This window comes from Vidua macroura, chromosome Z (assembly GCF_024509145.1).
Source record: "Vidua macroura isolate BioBank_ID:100142 chromosome Z, ASM2450914v1, whole genome shotgun sequence".
NCBI lineage: Eukaryota > Metazoa > Chordata > Aves > Passeriformes > Viduidae > Vidua > Vidua macroura.
Window position 1 is genome coordinate 58,918,560 of NC_071611.1, and position 20,664 is coordinate 58,939,223.

Consider the following 20,664-nt stretch of genomic DNA (forward strand, 5'->3'; position numbering starts at 1 on the left):
ACTTGGTCAGTTTTCTTTATGGCTCTGAGGAAGTCCCCCAGGTTTCCCAAAGGCTGACTGACTTGGAAGGGCTGGTAAATATAATAAAAACCCTCAGCTATGGCTTCTGGATCCATAAGGCTGAGGCATTAGCAGAAGAGCACCTCTGCTGAGCATGCCTCCCTTGCCATGAGGCACAGGGAGGCCACATGCACTGGGGCATGTGAAATGACCACAGCTCCCCCTCTGCACCCCCTGTCCCTCCAAATCCCATGACTACAGCAGTCTTCTGCCTCTATCTGATGCTGAAAGGGTATGTTTTTATAACTTTTCAGTTCTGATCATAATTTAACTAGACATAGTGCATATAGGCATAAATCCACATTGATGCTGGAGTTCACCAAGTCTTTTACTACTGGTTGACTTTTTTCCCCCCTTGTATAATCCTTTGTGGCCTTTGTTTCTTGCTTAATGATGATTCATTTTACATGCTTATGGTACTATTTACATTTCCCCTTCTCGGTTCATTTCACAGCATTCACTTCTAATGTGTCAGTCAATATAGCACACTTTGATTTTTAAAAGGCTTCCAAAACAGCTTCCTCACCAAATGCTTCTAAAGAAACTGCATGCATTGAATAAGGGAGAAAGTCCTTTGAGGCATAAGTAACTGAGGAAAGCTGGGGGGAAGGGTGGAAAAACAGTAAGAAGGAAAAGATAATTTTGTGAAGGTTCTTACTAAGATGATTTAGTGACATAAATGGCCTACCTCAAGCTGTGTTACATTCCATTCAACATGGGTGTAAAAGATTTGTGATTAATTAGAGGGTAAAAAGCTTACAAATATTTCACTGGACTAAAGTCTTCATAAAACAGCCTGATGAGGTAGTTATATGGAAGATGAAATTCGATATAAGTAAGCATAAAGCAGTATCATTACATGTGCATCAGAGATGGATAAAACCAGAAGTGCTTCAGCATTACATCATCCTATTGATCAATAATTTTAAAAAACTATTTGGGGCCAGGAGGTTGAGAGGATAAATTTTATGTTGTCTATCAAAGGCATATTTTGAAATATTTCTGTCCTTAGTGATGACCCTGTCATTGTAACCCTACGGACATAATTGCGTCTGACTTAATAGAAGACTCTACCCAAGTTAGTTGCAACTTTATATTAAATGTTTTTCATTTTGTATCTGATGATCAGAGTAAGTAAGTAAGTACGTAAAGTAACTAAGTATTAAGTCTTTTATGATTTAATTAGAAAGGTTTTTTTTAAAAAATCATTTATTTTAAAATAAAATTACAGTACAACTTCTTGGTTTCCTGCTAAATTGTAAGGATATTTAGAGGAAAGTATTGCTTAAAGATATCAGAAGTCAGGGGAGCTGCTCCACTTGGCTGGAACATTGGGAAATCAAGAGTTTTTTTAGCTTTTTCTGCAAAAGAGGGCTCCAGATCCCCTTAAACAGGCAGTGACTGCCTCAGAACTGAGGTAGCTTTCCAACAGGAGGATAAAAGTAATAAAGAAATTTTCAAACATTTGAAAATGGCTAATTTTATGTTTTTCTTAACTTCTTTCCTGCTACGTTTCCAGAACCCCATGCCTAATCACTAACGACTATATATTTGAAAATGACGTGTACATTACACTTCTGTAAGAAGATATAATATATCCTTGTGCTTAGCTTTTTCTGCTAATTACCTTCTGCACTGCACCTCAGAAGAGTTCACTGGTGACTCAGAATTACTGTGGCAAAATCTGATCGTGCTTTTTTGTGTGGTATTAGAGTACAAGACTCCATGCTAATACAGTTCCCCCTAACAGCTGTACTTTCATAGTGAATTGCAGTAAACTCCAGTCAGATAATTTTCTTTATAATCATAGTAACTCCTCTGACTTGAGAGATACTTGAATCCTTTTCCCCTTCCCAACTTGGTCATGAATACAGAATGTACACAAAAGAATGGGTTAGGCTAATGAAGATAAGGAAGAAGTTCTTTATGCAGATTGTATCTCTTACCCTCATAATTAGTCACTGGTTCTCAGACAGATTTCTTAGGAATGAACCAGAAGTGAGAAAAAAAAAAGGGTTCTGAAAAGCTTCAGGTAAAAAATAACCAGTTCAGACAAACTATTAATGTATTTAAAATTAAGGAATTAATCTTACTGTATTAAGAGTTTTAAAAGAGAGGAATTGTGTGAAAGAATAGGAGAAACACCAGTCCTGTCCTTCAGAAAGTGGCTGAAGGTGAATTACTTGAGGTCACTCTTATCTACAATACCCAATAAGACCTTTCAAAATTACATCAATAAAAATTTATGGGAGGGAATATATTCTAAGGAGGATAGCCTGAAATTTTGAATTTAACCAAGGCATTATAGTATTGCTTGAAAATAAATCCGATTTCAAGTTTTCCAATCAATATTTTCTTAAGTACCTTTCTGGGTTCATAGAGTTCTAAGGATGAAGCTTTGATATATTTTCAAGAATAGCTTTTAATGAATTGCCATTATAATTTATTTTTAAATACCATACAGTGCAGGAATTTTTACTGCTGATGTGTCAAAACCTGCCATCAACCCTAATGGAAAACCTGTGTATATATTGACTTTTAGCTGCAGACATTAATTCTAAGAGGAATTGCTAAGTGAGGGATGGAGACGACAGGAAAAATAACTGGAAGATTTATAGATACTGGAGGTCATCTATGTCTATATAGGTCTTACATCTTTGCCAATCAGGTCCTCTTGATTTTCCACAATCCCCCAGGGAGCTATACCGATGGTGCAGATCTTCCCTCGAGATTTTGAGGCATGATCTTTCAGGGCATCTCCAACATGCCGAATGACCCCTGGCAAAGAAACAGCATAAAACAGAAATTCATAATTATGTCTGTTCTGTTCATTACCATATTGATTTAGTATAGACTTGTTTTTTTAGGGAATACCTGTACCTATCCTTACAATTAAGTAAAGCTATGAATACATTCTTATTTCTTATCATTAATTTCTGTGAATCCATTTTATTGAATCCAAAAATTACTAAATGAAATAATAAGAAAAAAAATACACAGCTTTAGAAAGAAGAATTGAAATGCTGATAGTTGACTGCAGCTTATCTATCTGCACTTGTGCTCACATGTGCATGCAAGCTTTTGTGTATTCCCAAGCACAGAAAGAAGCATAGGAATTAATTGTGGTCCCCACCCCCCACCCCCCAACTCCCTCAGAAATGCAGCTTGTACACAAATGCTCCCAATCAAGGATGAAAATGTGAAAACATCATTATGCTACTCTGTGATGAAGCTATTTTGCCATTCTTTCTGAACAAACTCAGTCACCTGAGATAGCTTCCTGCAGAGTATTAATACCTGCCCTGGGAATCAGTGAGAGAACAGAAATTAGTACAGAGAGAATGGCTGCATTCTTTCAAGGGCTGCTTGCTTACCCTAGACCAGCTTTGGCAGTGTTTCAGTGGTATCTTCATGCAAAGGACAAGTGTAATTTCTCCTTCCTTTTAATAAAATAATCTTTTAAAATCTGTCTATTAAAAACTATTTTTAGGATGTGGCTGCACTGGAGCAGTCCGATGGGTTTGCTGCAGTTGTTATCTGATTCTCAGTTGCTGAATTTCCATATTGTTCAAATTTAACGATTTCAAGATGACTGGATAGAAATCACAGTCACACAATTGTTAGGATTTTGGTTTTAGTTTTCTGAACTGCAAATGACCCAGGGTAAGAAAACTCTCCACAACTAACAGATCCTCTATGTCCTTGAGTCTAGTATTCTTCTTGTGGAAGGTTAAAAAACCCCAACCCTGTAGCTGCCATCACCTATGAAATAAGCTGTTGGGCCTAAGTTTTAGGTTGTTGGAACAGCCTAAAGGATTTAAAGCAGAAAATCTGTCCAGACTGCAAAAATTTCTCTTGTTTAGAATAATCAACTTTCAGTGTGACATGAATATTCAGAACAACAGTCATGTTTTTAGTCAGGTATGCTCTGTCTCTCCCACATCACTGATTCTCAGTCCAACAGCAGTATTTCAGGACATTTCAGTTATAATTTTCCTTAAGAGAAACCAAATTTTAAAATTTATCTTCAACAAAAGAGACTGTACTGAGAAATTCTCAATTTTTATGATTTCACAAATAATTTTCAGCTATACAGTTTGAAAACCTAGTCCTTGAGCAATCAACTGATTTCCTCCAGAAATTAAAGACTGTAGTGAGAGATTACTGATACTGCAAAATTGCTTTTCAAATTGTTTGTTTTTAAAACAGCAGAGAGCCACTTGAACTACATTGTATTGTCTAGGAAAAACAGTCCTTTTCAGCAGCATTTATGATTACTTTCCTGGTTCATTTGTATTGTTTTGGCATTTGCAAATATGAGGATTTGAAAAATGGTAGGAAGCAGTTGTGCATTTGCCAAGTACAAGTGTTATCATATGTCCTTTTTAAAAAAAAAAAAAATCTGTATTTTGATTTCTACAGTTGCTCTGGTGATCCACTGCATTAAGTGTACAACATGTACATTCTTCTGATGTAATTTTAACTTAAAACTTATATCTGTCTTTGCCATCATCATGACAAAACTATCTGACCACTAATATTGTTACCACCATAGTGCACAAATCAACATTAACCGGATTTTATTCCTTATTTTGAAGAGATGTGGGTCATATTACATTTGTGTCTATTTATCTAACACTCCAAAAGCTTATGCTTCTTTGCTTTCTTCAGGTACCAAGCCTGCCAGAGTTCAAAAAGTCTTTGGACAACACTCATAGACACATGGTGTGATTCCTGGGGCTATCCTGTGCAGGGCCAGGAGCTGGACTCCTTGATCCATATGCTTCCAACTCAGCATATTCTATGATTCTGTGCTACTTGTATTGCTGTTGTAATAAAACTGAGTACTGTTTTAAATTTGATGTGCTCTGAAAACCAAGTCCAATACTCCTATTAAGCATTTACATTCAAACATGTAGGAGTTGATCCACCATGCACTAAAATTAACATATGATAGAATGATTACATTGTTTTCCAGAGACAGTAAGAAGATATACTCTTGCTAAAGTAAAAAAATTATAGCTTTGTTACTGCAGCAAATGAGAATGACATAAATTTACAAGTTCATGGCCTAGCTCAAAACTTTTTTCAGTTCTCTGTAGAAGAACTTTTTTGATTTTCCCCTGAATCTCTCCCCCTTTCTGCCTCCATCAGGGAGGGTAACTGAGATGTCAATGCCAGAATTTTCTGTCTAGGGACCTACAGTTTGCAGCTTATTCCCAAAGTGTATATGCTGTCTGCTAGCAGAGCTGGGCCAGCTGCTGTCTTGGGTCCCTAGGACACCTGTTTGGTGTATCACAGATGCTCTTTGACTAGAAGTGGCAGATATTGCTCTTGATGAAAATGTAATAGCAAAAAATTAGGTTGAACTCTCTACAAATAAGGAAGAAGTTTGCCATCACATCCAAAAACCAGAACTTTTTGGGTCACCTGATTAAATAAAATAAATGTCCCTTCTGGATGAAAGTGTTTTCAGTTTTGTGTAATAAGAGTTGGACTTCTTTGACTAGTAGTCCTTCCCTGCAGTTTACAGTTGATCTTATAAAATCTTCCTTGGTGATATACTAATACAATTGCCTTGCAGGAGGTTTTATTTTCAGCTCCAAAGTGTGCATTTCATACTGCAGCAAACTGCAGTATTTCCTTCTGTTTTGTACCAGCTGCCAGGCTGGTGTCAACTTCACATTTTCTTGTTTTCATATAGTACAGAAATGACTAATAAAATAAAACATAGAATGGCTTTCTAATCTTATAATTCCTACTTTTTTTTCCTTTTTTTTTGTGATGAAGTCTCCTAGATGCCATTGTGCTTTTATTTCAATGTTGCTCTTACCTGTGTTTACTCCTCCAGTGAATATCCATGCTCCAGTTGTCATTGCAGCTTTAATAAGTCCTTTTCCAAAGACTTGCTTGAGTTTTGGCTGAAGTTCAAAATTCTGAAGGCCCCCATGCACAGAGATGAGAAGTTTGGGGAGCTCAAGTTGCCACTCTTTGGTCATGAGATGCAGAAGAAGGTCAGGCTTTGTGTCAAAAGACACACGTACATACTGCAGAAACAAGGGTAATAGGAGAGAGTAGAGAAAAAAACATTGTTTGTACCTACTGGTTTCTAATGTATATTATCTGTGCCCAATAGATCACTTTTTAAATGACAAAACCAGTAACTATTTGCTAACCAGATAATTAGTTTCCTAGGAAACTGAGAAACTAGGAATAATGGAACACTTGCACTTCACAGGCTGGACAATTTTCTTTATTTAGGAAATTAAGAAATTAATTGTTTCAAAATCCTTAGCAATGCCAGAAAGATTAATGTCTACAATTTATAAATGCAAAAACTGGACCAAAAATGTAAGAGGTCTGCCAGAGGTGACCTAGGTAGTCAGGGTCACAACTGTGTATTTACTTGCACCTCATTTTCAAATTACCTAAGTCAAACCCTCAAAAGGTAAGAAATAGCAGATAAAAACTCAGTTCTTCAAGCATACATAGGTTTAAACTGAGAAAAACAACTAAACAGATACTTTCCAGATGAAAGAATGCTAACTATATACAATTTGTACAGGTTCATGATCTTGCCGTAGAAAACTCTAGATCCTAAAAGGCTGGGAAAGAAATTCTTTCTATAGCTGCTAAGATCTGGAAGGAGCCTCTTAATAAAATAAAATAGGTTGCAGAAAGCACTCATCTGTCAAACTTCTGATTGAATCAATACCTGTAGAGCAACCTCAGCAGTCTTTCTCTTGATGGATTGTCAGCACAGACATCAGGTGTATACCTTTGCCTTCAGTCTGAGGAATAACTAGTCCTAATTTGTTTATTGTAACATGCCAGGTAGTATAATATCCATACATATTATGTAATCATTTTGTCCCTTTTTGACATGTCTAACCAGTATTTCTTGCCAAAAGTTTGTTATTTTTTAGCAATACCATATGATAATAAAGTGGATTCCTTTCTAGTTGAATAAGAAATAAGGACTTGGCATTTTCCAGAGGAAACTGCTAATAAACAGAATTTTTTTGCAAGAATGGGTTGCTGCACCATAAACATCTACTGTTAACATTTCTGGAAGCAGAAGCCTGTTTGCACAATCAGTTGAGGGGGGGCACAGCCAAACCAAAAGCTGAGCAAAAACTTGGGAATGCACATTCACCCCAAGTGCATCAGTAATGTTCTCTGCAGCAGCTATGCAAACTCACAACAGCTGCTGGACATAAAAACCACAGTTTTCATTTCTGTCAAGCTTATTAATATAGATGAACTGCCTCCTCAGTAGCTACTCAGTCAATTTTCAGTGTGAGTTAAAATCTTGTATGGCTAGACAGATATTAAAAGTTTTTAAACTGGGATTCGAGGGTTGTCAAAGTTTTAACACATCAGAGGGGTATAAAAAGAATGATCATTTTGCCCTTTTTCATCTCTTAAGGGAGATCTGAGGCTGCAAAGGGCACCTGGAGGCATTCACAGACAGCATCCTTAATGGGGCCTCCATGAAAACTCTGCTGTGAAACTATGGAGTCTTTGGTTTGGAATCACTGGTACCTTACTCTGCTTTGTGAAGAGAGACTGCAAATCTTCAGAAGATAATTAAGGTGAATTCATACTGAATTCATTAATTCATAATTAAGGTGAATTCATACTGGCAATGACCATACAAACATGCCATTGCATCATCTGGGATGATGCTAAGATGAAGACACAAATGGCATCAGATATGTATTATCTAATCTGGACAGTGAGTATTTTTTTTTTTTCTTTAGATTTTTTAAAAATACCTCAGAATGTGTGATTTCACTGTCCCTACCTTCTTAAGTCTTTGTATTACTCTTCTTATATATAAAGACCTCTGAATTCCAATAAATATAAATCTATGAAGTGATTAAGAAAGAAGTATTTTCTTGCATTTATTTAAAATGTAGACAATTTGTATTGGAAGCAACTGCTTCTATTTTATACTACAGGAAAACCCCCTTTATACTTTTCTAATTTTATTTTACAAAGTGGAAATTTAAGGAAAAATAAATACCTAAGGTTCTTTCATGTAAATTAAAATTTACATCAAGTGAGATAAAATTTAGTGGTTTAGATGTTTTTGGCAAGGATGCCAAACATGATTTTTCTTTTGTGCATACCATTCAATTTTTATGACTATTTGAATAATTTTTGCTCTTACAGAAGCAATTTTTAGTTTGGCATACTTGAATTTACTCTTTTGCCATTACTTAATATGTTAGCTAGTAACTAAAAGAGAATTCTTTTGTCCTATTTTAAAAAGTTTACATTAAATTATAGATATGACCTTTAAGGCCACTTTAGCCTGTAACAAAAATTCATGTCTTCCAATCTTGTACTAGAATATTTAGCCCTGTCAGTTTTTGCTTAGAATGTTAATGAGTATTTATTTTGTTTCTGAATTCTCTTGCTATAGCCTCTGGAGGCAGATAGAAAATTTGAATCTTAGCCAAACCACTCTGTTGCTGTTCAATGAAATTCCATGCCTGGTGTATCTGTCAGCTGTAGACATTATCAGTTCTAATGGGAAATGATTTAGCCCTTTCTGCATGGGAGAAGTATATGTATAGGACGCAAGAATTCAGTTTTTATGTGTCAGCAAAGCAGGGCAAGATAGGAAGCAAAAGTACAGTTCTGAATCACAAAACCTAGACTGACCTGACTGGCATCAACACAGAAAGTGAAAGGACAAAGCATCAAGCTCAAGCTGCAATGCCCATTTCATCCCTAGACCAGCACAGTGGTATTCAGCAAGAGTGCATTTATTGCCAGTTGTTGTTTCACTTTTTTTGTCAAATGTTCTCTAAAACAAACCTATGCCCACCCTCAGTCAAACAGCCAGACACTTCCAAGCTCAACTCCAGTGCCCTAGGGCAAAAGTCAAAGTTCCTGAGAAATAGAATTACTACTCTGTTACTTAAGCACAGCTGTCTCATTAAAGTACTTGGTGAATGATTGCAGATGAGAGTGTCAGTGAATAAATTAAAGAGACTCAGAATTTTGTTGTATTTCTGAAAGTAAATCTATTCTGACAATATTTTATGATCTGCATTCTAACATTATTCCTCTGTTTCTTTTTGGTAACTTAAGTTTGTATCACTACAGGACTGCTTGCCCTTAAGTTTGATCCTCAATTAAAAAAGAAATTAAATTACATTTAATTCTCACAGAATTAAACAAAAAAACCTGCTACTTAGACTAAAACCAGATTGGTTCTGTGTAAGTTATTTCTTCTTATCCCCTTAAGGTCTAATTCAAGTTCCACTGAACAATCAGTGAAAGGACCCTCATTGATTTAAATGGGCTTTGGATAAAGGCTTTTTTGTGTAATTTCCCCTTTTTCTCCATGTAGAACACCATCTTTTAAATTCTGTAAATATTTTTAAAAAATTAATTTGCTATAACAGAACAATGGCTGCTGCCTTTTCATGGTTTATGAAAAGTTATCTGGTTATCTTTTTTTTTTTTTCTATCAAAAGCCCTGATGACTTTTGGCATCCTTTTTATACAATTTTTATAAAACTCAATGCATTTTATGCGAATAAAAATACCTTTTTCTGTGACTGACTTCCAAATAATAAAGTTTTAAGGACCTGAATATTAGCAACTTTGTCTAAGCAACTGTTAATGTTCATTGGAATTCTACTGATGTTCTTTCATGTTTCCATGCACCATAAGAAAAGTTAAGCAGATAATACTGAAGTAAACTTCCTTTCTTTTGCAGCTGCAAACTTATTTTAGAATTTTACTCTGCATATGAAATGTATCATTGAGATGCATTCAGCGAGGAGGAATCTATTTAACTCACCAAAGGCTTTTCAAACAGCCATTTTCCATTTAACCCTGAAAAACCATGATGAAAGAAATTTTAGTTCTGCAAAGAGCAATCCTTAAAAGAAGTTTATAAGCAATCCAGGCCCACCAATTAATGAGAGAACATTAAGTCTCTGTGTGTGTGTGTGTGTGTGTGTGGTTGGGTGAGTGGGGGTGTGGGTACTAAAAAATAGAGGGTTAGATTGCTTAAAAGTGCAGTGCAGAATGCATCTCAGCAAGATTGTCTTAATTAGTACACTGATGAACAGAATACATTTACAAATTTTTCAAAATATTGCTCTTAATTGGAATAGAATCACTCACATGATAATTGCTTTCTGATTTAATAAAATGCTAGTATAAAGTTAGATAAGTGTGTTACTTAAACTGCAAAAAACCAACTAGTATAAATAGATCATATTTTATTAGTTTTCCTGTATTTTTATCAATTTTATTTGCAAAACCTATTAATAAAATTGATGTACATCCCACATACCTCTCACAACCTTTTACAGTTGTTAAATTTGAAAATCTGCTATAAAACCAAAATAAATGCAGACAAGCAAAATAGTTAATTGCATTTCTTACATATTAATGGGATGAGTCACTTGTAAAGAAAATATGAGATTGACAAAGATCTAAATACCACAGTCCTGTTGCAGGATCATCTGTGGTTGCATGAAATTGATGAAAAGGCCTTTTTAGTAACTGATCTTGTAAACCAGTGTTACCTAATCTCAGCTATGTGTTTCTATGTAATTTCCTGCACAAATTATAAAACTATTTGCATGATTGATTTAAGGAGGATAGTGCAGCTGCACTGAAGATACTTAAACAATTCCATGGCGTTAGCAAAAATCATGCTGTTTGGGAATTTTTGTTCCATGTGGCTGTAGAAATGAAACTAATGGCCCAGTCAATTCTATTTACAATATGTAAGCCTATATCTTTGCTGTTGTGTTCCATTAGAGTTTCAGCATAATTTTCATTTCCACAGCTAAAGATCTATTTGTTGTTGTCTGGTGGCAATTGATGTAATATTGTATCATGGGAAGTATAATTACACTTACTATATATTTTGTGTTCAAATCTAATTCTGTTAATTCAAATTGAGAAAATAATCATCTGTCAGTTTTACATGAACTAGTCTGTTCCATTAATTGACTCCTAGTTTCCCAATTATAAATCTAAGGTTATGGTTCCTATTAACAAACGTCACCTAATTCTTTGAAGTCCAATTCAGAAAAATTTAACAATTTTGCTGTTAGCAGAGACCAAGAAAATACGGCTCAGTTCAGTGTTTCCCTTGCTTAATAATTTTCACGTGTGGGCATCCATTTCAGGAAATAAAATAGAGAATAGGTGGAAAATGTAATGCCAATTTTTTCCCCTGAGGTTTTCCTTGATTTGTTCAACTTGCCAAATCTTGCTGCTTTGTAAGGTTACTTTATTAGTCAAAAGGTACAATATAAGCCTACCATGGTTGCCAGCAAAAACCAGCTTGCATGCTATAGCATTATTTGGTAGCCAGTACCTCAAAAATTACTAATACATATTTAGAAAGGAATATATTTGTCATATTTTCTCCCCTTTATCTTTCTTCCGTTTTCCACACTGATCAGATTCTCTGCATTTGGGTTTGAGAATGTACAGTTCTGGAACAAGAACATTTCCAAGAGCTGCTATGTACTTGCTCCTTTTTTTTCAAGCCTTATTTTATCAATAAATCTCCTTTTTCCCTTCTCTGCTGAAAAACTTCATGGGATCCTTTGTTTGAGCAAATTCTTGGCTTCCACAGAAACCTTTGGAGTTGTTAAATTTTTTTTATTATGGGAAAATCCCAGTACCCAGTAAATGCAAAGGTAGGAGTTTAATTTTCTATTAATAATACTGCAACAATTAGGCAACTTTTTGACCATAGTCTACCCTAAAAAAATGTTTAGGTATGGAAATATGAATACAAGTACATCTTCATGCTGCTTCTGTGGCAAACACCTTGTAACAAAATTATTTTATCTGTTTCCATTTAAATTGTTATGCAAGCCTCCTTATTTGTGTTTTGGTCTTATGAAAGGTATTTTTCTCACTGGTGGTAAGCAATCACTAAACCCATTTGAGAGATATTTACTGGATTTTTTAATCTGAAGCAATTTTCCCATCAGTAGAATAATCAAATTTCTGGAGATTTTTTAAAATGAATTTGTTTTATTTCCATGTTTTGGGTGGGTGCCATGATTACAAATAGACGGCACGTGCAACTTCTTGGTTCTTGATTCTGAGTCTGACAAAATAAATCTGGAGAGTTTCCAGCAATAAATGCATTGTCTTTATTTATCCCTAAGTTTGAACTTGTTGTTTAGTTTTTGGAGAGTTTAAGTCCCTTTTTCCATTCTCTTTTTTTCTTTTTTCTAAATTGTTCATGGTTTCTCTCCTGACTACACTCTGTGACAATAGTGACAATATTTTTCTTTCCTTTATGCTGATTTCCAGTTTTATCTCTACAGTTGCACTTCAATTGTACTTCTTTGAGCACACAGCATGAATCTTAGAGCGTGTCCTGTCTCTTCCGGCACTATGCCAGGGCATCAGAATCCCAGCAAAGATGAGAAGTCCTCTGAGAGAATTGGTGTCAACAGCTTCCCTAAAACCTTCATCACTTCTTGGCTCCCCAAGACTACTTTTGTCTGGGCAGGGCTCTTTATTGCTTTATAGCAATCTTCAAGGACATCACCGAAAAAGCTCTTATCCCTTCTCATAAAACTGATTCCTCTTATCCCTTCTCATAAAACTGATCCCATGCAAGGAATTCATATACAGTTAATAACATTCATTACTGTATCTTTGGACCTCTGGCCTTGCAGATTTTTAGGTGATTGGTGATCAACTAAACATATGAGGTCTGTGATACTCTCAGAGAAGCTACCTAATTTTCTGTTTCTTGGTGCAGCAGTGCTTTCTAGTTTCTCTCAAAAGAAGCCATCCATCTGCACAAACAGAACCATCCACCTGAGTAGTTGCTCCAACTCTGTTTTCACTGTCTCTAATCTCTGTTTTTTATGACAGATCTGAGTCACCTGCTGGGAAGAATTTACGCAGAGAAAACAGTACTGGATTGCTGGGCAAGTTATTCTGCAGAGTGCCCAGGAGTACAGCTTCTGCCCTCACTGCCAAAGCAGTGTATTGGCCATGAAGTGCTAGGCATATACTGCTCTGACATTGCCAAAGATCCACGTTCTGCACTTTAGATAGAGTAAGAGAGATTGTTCCTTTCATGTATTACACAGAAGAAATACAGGCATAGGTTAGCATGTGTGCTGGAAATGTTTCTCCAAGTTAGTGGAGCAAAGCCTTCAGATCAATGCACTTTGGTATCGCTCCACAGGGAAGGAGTAACTCCTTGATCAAGGGATTTTGTAGTTTCTACATTAGACACTTCCTGGAGCCTCTTATTTCATTGAAATATGAACCATAAGTCTAACTGGTTTACATTCCTATACATGTCTGGAGGAATATTAATGGGAATTTGGTATGTTTAAAATCCGTCAGCTTTGCAGACACAGCCAGCAATGGGAAATCATAGTTGAATTCTAAAATTATTCCGAAAAAGACCAATGAATAGCCATTGGAATAAAATTAAGACAGCAGCACATTAATGTGCCTTCATCCTTCATAAAGGTAGCTCCTCTTACACTGCACTCCAGCTTTTACAGTTAATTTGTTCACCCACTCTTTGGCACGTGATACATAAAAACATACATTCTGATTGTACACTCAATAATACTTTAGCATGAAGTTAAGAAAGAATACTGTCCATTCTTTGTGAATGCTTACTTTTAGCTAGCAGCATTATTTATCTAAGAGAAAAACATGGTTACCATGGCTTTATTGGAGTGGCCTCCTCCTTGGAACTCAATGGTTCCAAAAGCGTCCGTCGGGCTGAGCTGCGTGTGCTTGCTGATGGACCACTTCTCCGACTGGACATCATTGCGAGCAAGCCTGGTTTCATTTTTCTCATTCTGAGTAACGGAGGTGCTTGGAGGCTGTCCAATGTGTTGACCTGTTAGACGCCCACAGCAACACCTATGACATTAAACAAACAGAAAACCTGAGTCACGTGTGTATATAAACCGGACAGGGAAACAAACTACAGAAAGACCCAACCCCTCTTCAACTCTGCCGATTCCTTTCCTGAAACCTTTATGTATGGAAACAACAACGTATATATATTACCTTTTTTCCCTGTGTCTTGTTTACTTTTGAATCCCCTGTATTTCAAAAAAATCATGCTTTGTTCTAAATATGTACAAAATGAAATTAAAGAACATCTCTTTTCTTCAAGTAACATTAGGACAAATATCCAGATTTTGCATGGATTAGCACAAATTTTAAATTGCTAGTTTAATGCATCTATTTGCTTTTGACAGTGTTGTGTGTCATGCATCCAATTTAGGTAAATATTCAGTGCGCTGAATATTGAGCTAAGAAGATAAGGAAATTAAACATAGATGCTGACCCACCCTTGATTTACCTTTTTTCTCCTGAAATAAGTTTTGAAATGTAAACAAATAGTTACCATGGGAATCCATCACTCCAGATGTAATTCAACCACCTTCTGAACAAATAAGATTACAAAATATTTATATCTGGATCCATTCTATGCATATATATAGAGAGAGACTTCTTTTTAACCAACTTTCATTTTTCATATAAGTAACATGCAATTACCTATGGGGGTCTTTGGTGCTGGGTATGATATGAACACATTCTCTCTTGTAAAATGCTCTTTCTATCCATGATTTCTGTGCCTGAAAAAGAGAAAGGAATGCCTCGAGCTCTGTTTTCTTATTTTATACAACTTCTAGTACAACTGTAGAAAGCTTTAAACAGAAGAGGAAATTTCACTGACTCTTCAGATAAGCAGTGCATATTTTGCAGAGGGCAAACATTCCATTAGAACTATGGTTCCCTTCTAGAGTTAAGCACCCAACACAAGGTTTTAATATTCTTTTCTTATTCACTAGCCAGATGACCTTGATGCTGTTACCATATTCTCACAACAGAGGAAGAAATCTCTGGAAAAGTATTAATTCAAACTTTAAACCTTTCTGCATGGTAGAAAAGCCCCTGCACTTATTCACTAAAAACACCTCTGTTTCCATATCAGTGATACAACTAAGCCAACTCTAATTAAAAAAACCTACAACCAAACCAACAAAATTACCTGAAACATTTTTACACAAGCACTGAGAGTACTTTTTGACACAGAGGCAGAAACTGTGGTTTCTATGTGGATACCTTGATTAAAAAAAAAAAAAGAATAAAAAAGAAAAAAAAGAAGAAAAAAAGAAAGGAAACAAATAAAAATGAGGAAGATCTGTTTCTGAAACAAGACACAAAAAATTTAATACATTGAGTCAGATGATTGGCAAGTAGCCTCTAAAATAGTAGCTATGGTTTTTCATGACACTCAAGAGCATCCATCATATATTCACATAAAAGCAGGAAATTTCCTGCAACATAGTCTTAATTGTCAGATACACAAGATGTCTTTTCAAACAGAGGGATGGGTAGGAAAGAAAAAGCGAAAAGAGAAGAACAAACACTAAACAAGGAAGGAGAGAATTTCAGAGTTCTGAAATATTTTTAATTATCTAGGGTATCCTCACTCCATAGAATATGAATTCTGGCAAGCTCCCTAAAACATTCGCACACATAGAGCTCCATTATTTCATTTAATAAGGAGAGGAGTTGAAGCTTTCCTTTGAAAATTCATTTAAAACAGATTAACTTAGTATGTTTAAATAATAAAATTACTAACTGAACTGCATAGCATAAACAGAACTATAAACTATGGATTATGTCAGAATTCTCTGAGAATTAAGTAATGTGAAATGAACAATTTAAAGGAAATATGAGCATTTTGCCTCTCTCTATGAAAGGAGAGCTTTTGAAATTGCTTATGGAACTAACTGATGTTACTTTTTACTATGCAAGGTTATATAAGTAATACCTATGTATTACTTTCACTAAGTAATGTTGCATCATTATCTAATGTTACCTTCTTGTCAACTCTATCTGTATCCTGTTTTCCATGTTTAAAACCAGAGCCCTCTGCTTTTGAAATATATGAAAATTACTGTGAAATAAAGAAATTTCTTGGAGTCGGTGAATGTCAGTAGCAGAAACTATAAAATAACATCACAAGAATTCCTAGCTACATCTACAAGTTACCAGTCCCAGTATATAGAATTCATTCTTTTGCTTTTTAAAGAGAAAATAATTCCTTGCTGGATTTATTGCCTACTGGTGCTATTTAGCAATATTTTATCTTTGGTCTCCTTGCATTTTTATTTGAAAAATCTGCTACACTTCATATTTTGTAGGAATAGCAGATACCTAGCATCACTTTTACTGTATAAAATAAAAAAAAAGTCTATTTAAACTATTAAATGAAACTGTATTTGACTGGTTTTTCTCATGGTAGCAAACAGAAGGTTAATGTATTGTAGAAGGTTGGGCAAAATATGTTTTGTTTAAACAAAATATAGTTAAATAGAAATTATGAATGCTAAAAGATTTATACTTCACCTAAGAAAGACTGCCTTGAGACTTAATTTATTATAACTTCTAAAGTCCTTTATTAAATATATTACTATTTTCGTCCTTTTCTGCAAACATTTTACCATGGTGAATTTTCTGACTACATAGAACTAATGTATCTTTTCTAAAGGTGGTCTCTAGGTAAATTTATCTCAAGTTCCAGTACAAAAAGGTGCCATAACAGGTACTTCACTGAATTTTTTTCACTAGATATAAAAGCAAGCTTTCAAAACCCAAGAAACTGACATTTAAAATTTGTTTTCCTACTCCTTCTCATATTGTTTTTGCAAGTGGAAAAGTAAACCAGCTATATTTTTAAAAATTAAAAACAAAAAAAAAAAGTTTATATTTGAATTTTCATCACACTTCTTCAAAGGTAATACGTAAAAATAATAGTTAGGTTTAAAATCTTCTCTATTCACATCAGGAAAATATACTTTCCAGCTTTTAGACCTCAATATACTCTCCTACCCAGCAGAGTTGTGATGAGAAAATATGTGATTTACTAATCTCGTAATTCCTTGTCCTTCCAAATTTAAAAGAAAGCATCTGGTTGCACTGCCCCATACCAGTTATCTTTCTGCAACAGATATAATTTGCAATTAACTATAAAGCTATAATATCAAAAGATATTATATTAATATCTAATAAATAAAGATATAATAAATTATGCTACTTCCTGTAGAGTCTTCATAACAGAATACCTTCACGAAATCAACATATTCATAACTAAACTGTCTGCATTAAACTTTTACTTATAATGCAAATTAGTGAAGTAATATAAAGTTTAGAAGACTATAGCAAAGTATTTTCAAGACTAGTAGAGCAGGAAGCTTATCTTCTCTTTCTTTTCAAATACTCCTTCAGTAATGGTTAATGAGAATTTATAGTCAACAATGAATTCATAAAGTACACGCCATACTTGAATTCAGTTTATTCATAGTTTAACTCTCTCAGTAAGTCTCTCTATTAACCTCACTGCAAAATCCCACCAAGAACATTTTCTTTCTCTCTTTTCTTTACCTGAGTATCGGACTTGGCGTTTAAGGCTGTCTCGAAGCAAACCCTGCTGCCCACGTTTCGCCACGGCTGGTCATTGCTAATAACGCATTTGTGCCTGGCCCCTGTGCAAGGCGCTCGCTCTGCCTGTGGCGCAGCGACATGGGAGCCAGCAAAGCCCTTGCACCCCTTAGCTGTTTGGAATGTGCTGCTGTGGGATTAGCCCTGTTAAGGGTTCAGTGGGCACTCACCCATGGCCCCACAGCACCGCTTGGTTTGAACATCTAATCTGACGCCAAAAGAAAAACAAATCCCTTGAGAGCTTGGATTTAACTGGCACAAGCCTTGATGGGCTTTTTGTCTCCTCTCTTTTTTGCCCCTGAGAAAGCAAGCTGGTCAAAGTGTGATAAGATGCTCTGAGTTCTTAAGTTTGACTCAGGAAAACCAATCCATCAAAAGAAACACTGTACTAAGCTGGAAAGAGCTTGAAAACACAGGAGAAACTGTTAAGCTCCAAAGAATGAAAGCAGTGTGTTTATTGGACAACTGTGAGAAATCCATACATAGTTGAAATATATTGCAAATAATCAACAATAGCATTTTTCCAAAGTAACTGGGGTTTTGTCAGTTTCCCACCAAAATTGCTGTACTGTAGCTCATATAACTTTTCATAAACACAAACCTTTGTCCTTCAGAAACAAGCATCCGCATTGTTTTCATAGTAATTAAAAGCTGGTAACTTTAACCAAAATAGAATATTTACAAATTTGGGGACTACTTTACTGTGCCCTCTTGATATTAACATGGATGAACAACGTTTTCATATGAACAACACCTCAATTTTTATTTTAGTACCTAGCAATAAAATAGGTTTAGTTACTTACTTCAAAAGTTTTCAACACATAAAAGTATTTTGACTCTTAACCCCCACCACCATGTTTGCATTAGCTCCTCTCTAAATAGGCCTCCATATCTTCCTTTCCTTATCATTAAGGGTGTACCTAATGCATGAAAAATAGTCTGTCCATCTTTGGTACTGATGAATGCACAAGCACTAAACTGTTTTGCACGTACCCTAGCTCTTATGGGCCAGACTGGGCAAGGCTGAGAATATGCATCAACTTTTAAACTATCACATAAGTGGAGAAGCTTCTCTTAGGCTGGCTAATCTGAGATTGCTTTTGTCTCTTGGTTCCCTAAGTTTTTGTGTAAAATACATACATTTATTTTGTAAATATTAATGTATATATTAAGAATGTACATACACATACTCTCTGTATGTGTACACACACACACACACACACACACACAAACAAACACACATTCTTTTTCAGCAAACCTGTGATCTGTGAGGTTTCTGAACCAGAGATTGTGTGCTTATCTTGTCAGATCTCTTAAACACAGGATCAGACCAAAGATGGTCTGTGGAGAATGACAAAGGCAAAGTTGGAGCCAGGGAAGCAGCTAGTAAACATTTCAGTGAGGTAAAGAATATGGTGGGGAGTCAGCAAGTAAAGACAGCTTGCTTTTTAACAGTAGGGAATTTGGTTTGGGTGGATAAAGAGTGAGGCAAAGAAAGGAAAGATCTCATGACTGAGATATCTGGTTAAAAATCTCAACTAACTTTGAAGTGAAGCTTCAGTATTTGAACCTGACAAAATTACGGACATTGATCCTGGATTCAGGTTTCAGCTTGCAGAGTAACATGGGACAAAAACCGTATCTCCTGTCTTAAGAAATCAACAAAAGAAACAATGGTTATATTAATTCCCATGTATCACCCAGTGGCACTAGGACATTTTATAGGTAGGGACTTTAGAGTTGGCATATATAACTCATGCTAAGGTAATTACAACTGTCTTTGCTCATTTAAAGGTGCATTAACTTAGGACTGTGTGGCAATGAAACTACCAGCGTCATACATAGTTCTATTTTTTGAGGAGTAACAAAGAAATAGCCAGTACACAAAGACAGGTGTTTGTTTCAATATTGTACAAATTGCAAAATAGTGCTTTTGGAGGTGGATGCTGTCCATTTAATGATAAAAACATACATATTCTTTAGATCTTCCACCCACCTCACTGTCTATGAAACAAAGTACTAAAAGTTAGCAATGAACTCAGTACTGATTGCTCATGGGGCATGAGGAGAAATATTTAAAGACAGGTTTCACTGGGGAAAGAGAGCTGTTTGAAGCCTTTCCCTACTTTGCAGGGGGACAGAGAAGCTGGACAGGAAACAGAGTATTACTGAAGCAAATTACAGAGAGGATTACAGGAGGATATGGTGATGGAGCGGCATCAATGCTATTGCAAACTGATGTGATTAGTATTCCTTAACCAAATGGGAAAATTCCACTGTCTCTGAATAACAACCCTGTACCTGTAAATTTCTATAGCTATACTAATACAAAGGAGGGCAATGCTTCAGTTTAACCTTATTACAAGGTGTGCTCGGGACAAATTTCTAAGCCTCATTTCAACACCGTGCGATTATAAGCACTATAAGCACTTTTATGTAATTCTTGAAGCATTAGGAATTTTCATACCTGTCTGAATATTAACTCAGGAATCATTGTCCTGTTCCAAAACATTTAATTTTCTAACTGAAATTTATTCCTAGTATCATCTCAGAGTCTGGCAATCCAACCTTTACCCACTAGACCTGTACTTATGTATGTTTTGTTCTTTTTCTAACAGGCTTCTCAAGTACTTTACCATCAGATTTGTTACAAAAACAATGCTGAATTGTATTGAAAATCAAGTTGAATGCAGTACAGAATAGGAAGGCGTAGAATACAGTCATTTATTGTTACACTATGTTACAGAAATTATCTCCTAGCATTGTTTACCACATGTAATTTTTATACTATACTTAAAAGAAATAGAGTAATTTAAAAATAATGAGGAGCTTTTCATTCAATAGTTAATGATTTTAGTAATTATATCTGACATTTTTATTACTGCAAGGACACAGAAATGAAAATGTTGCATCTCTGCTAATGCTACAGTGGAAATGTGCATTTATGCTATATATAGACATTATATGGAGCAAGCATATGTCATTATTATCCATGCTACTGATGAATTGACTGAAAGCTTAACAGATATTAAAAAAAAAACTAGGAAGAATGATTAGATCCAAAATTGGTGTAGTTCAGGTTCCTACAGGCTTCCT

At 35.4% G+C, this 20,664-nt stretch overlaps 1 protein-coding gene across 1 annotated transcript in view; it reads right to left on the bottom strand.

The window, feature by feature from the left end:
* TRPM3 (transient receptor potential cation channel subfamily M member 3) overlaps window positions 1–20,664 on the bottom strand; it is a 259,088-nt gene that overhangs the window by 125,472 nt on the left and 112,952 nt on the right. Inside the window, exons 2-5 of the mRNA XM_054004438.1 lie at window positions 14,614–14,693; window positions 13,764–13,968; window positions 5,894–6,107; window positions 2,714–2,838 (exon numbers count right to left, since the gene is read on the bottom strand). Of these exons, the coding sequence (XP_053860413.1) occupies window positions 2,714–2,838; window positions 5,894–6,107; window positions 13,764–13,968; window positions 14,614–14,693 (624 nt within the window). The remainder of the gene's footprint in view (window positions 1–2,713; window positions 2,839–5,893; window positions 6,108–13,763; window positions 13,969–14,613; window positions 14,694–20,664) is intronic.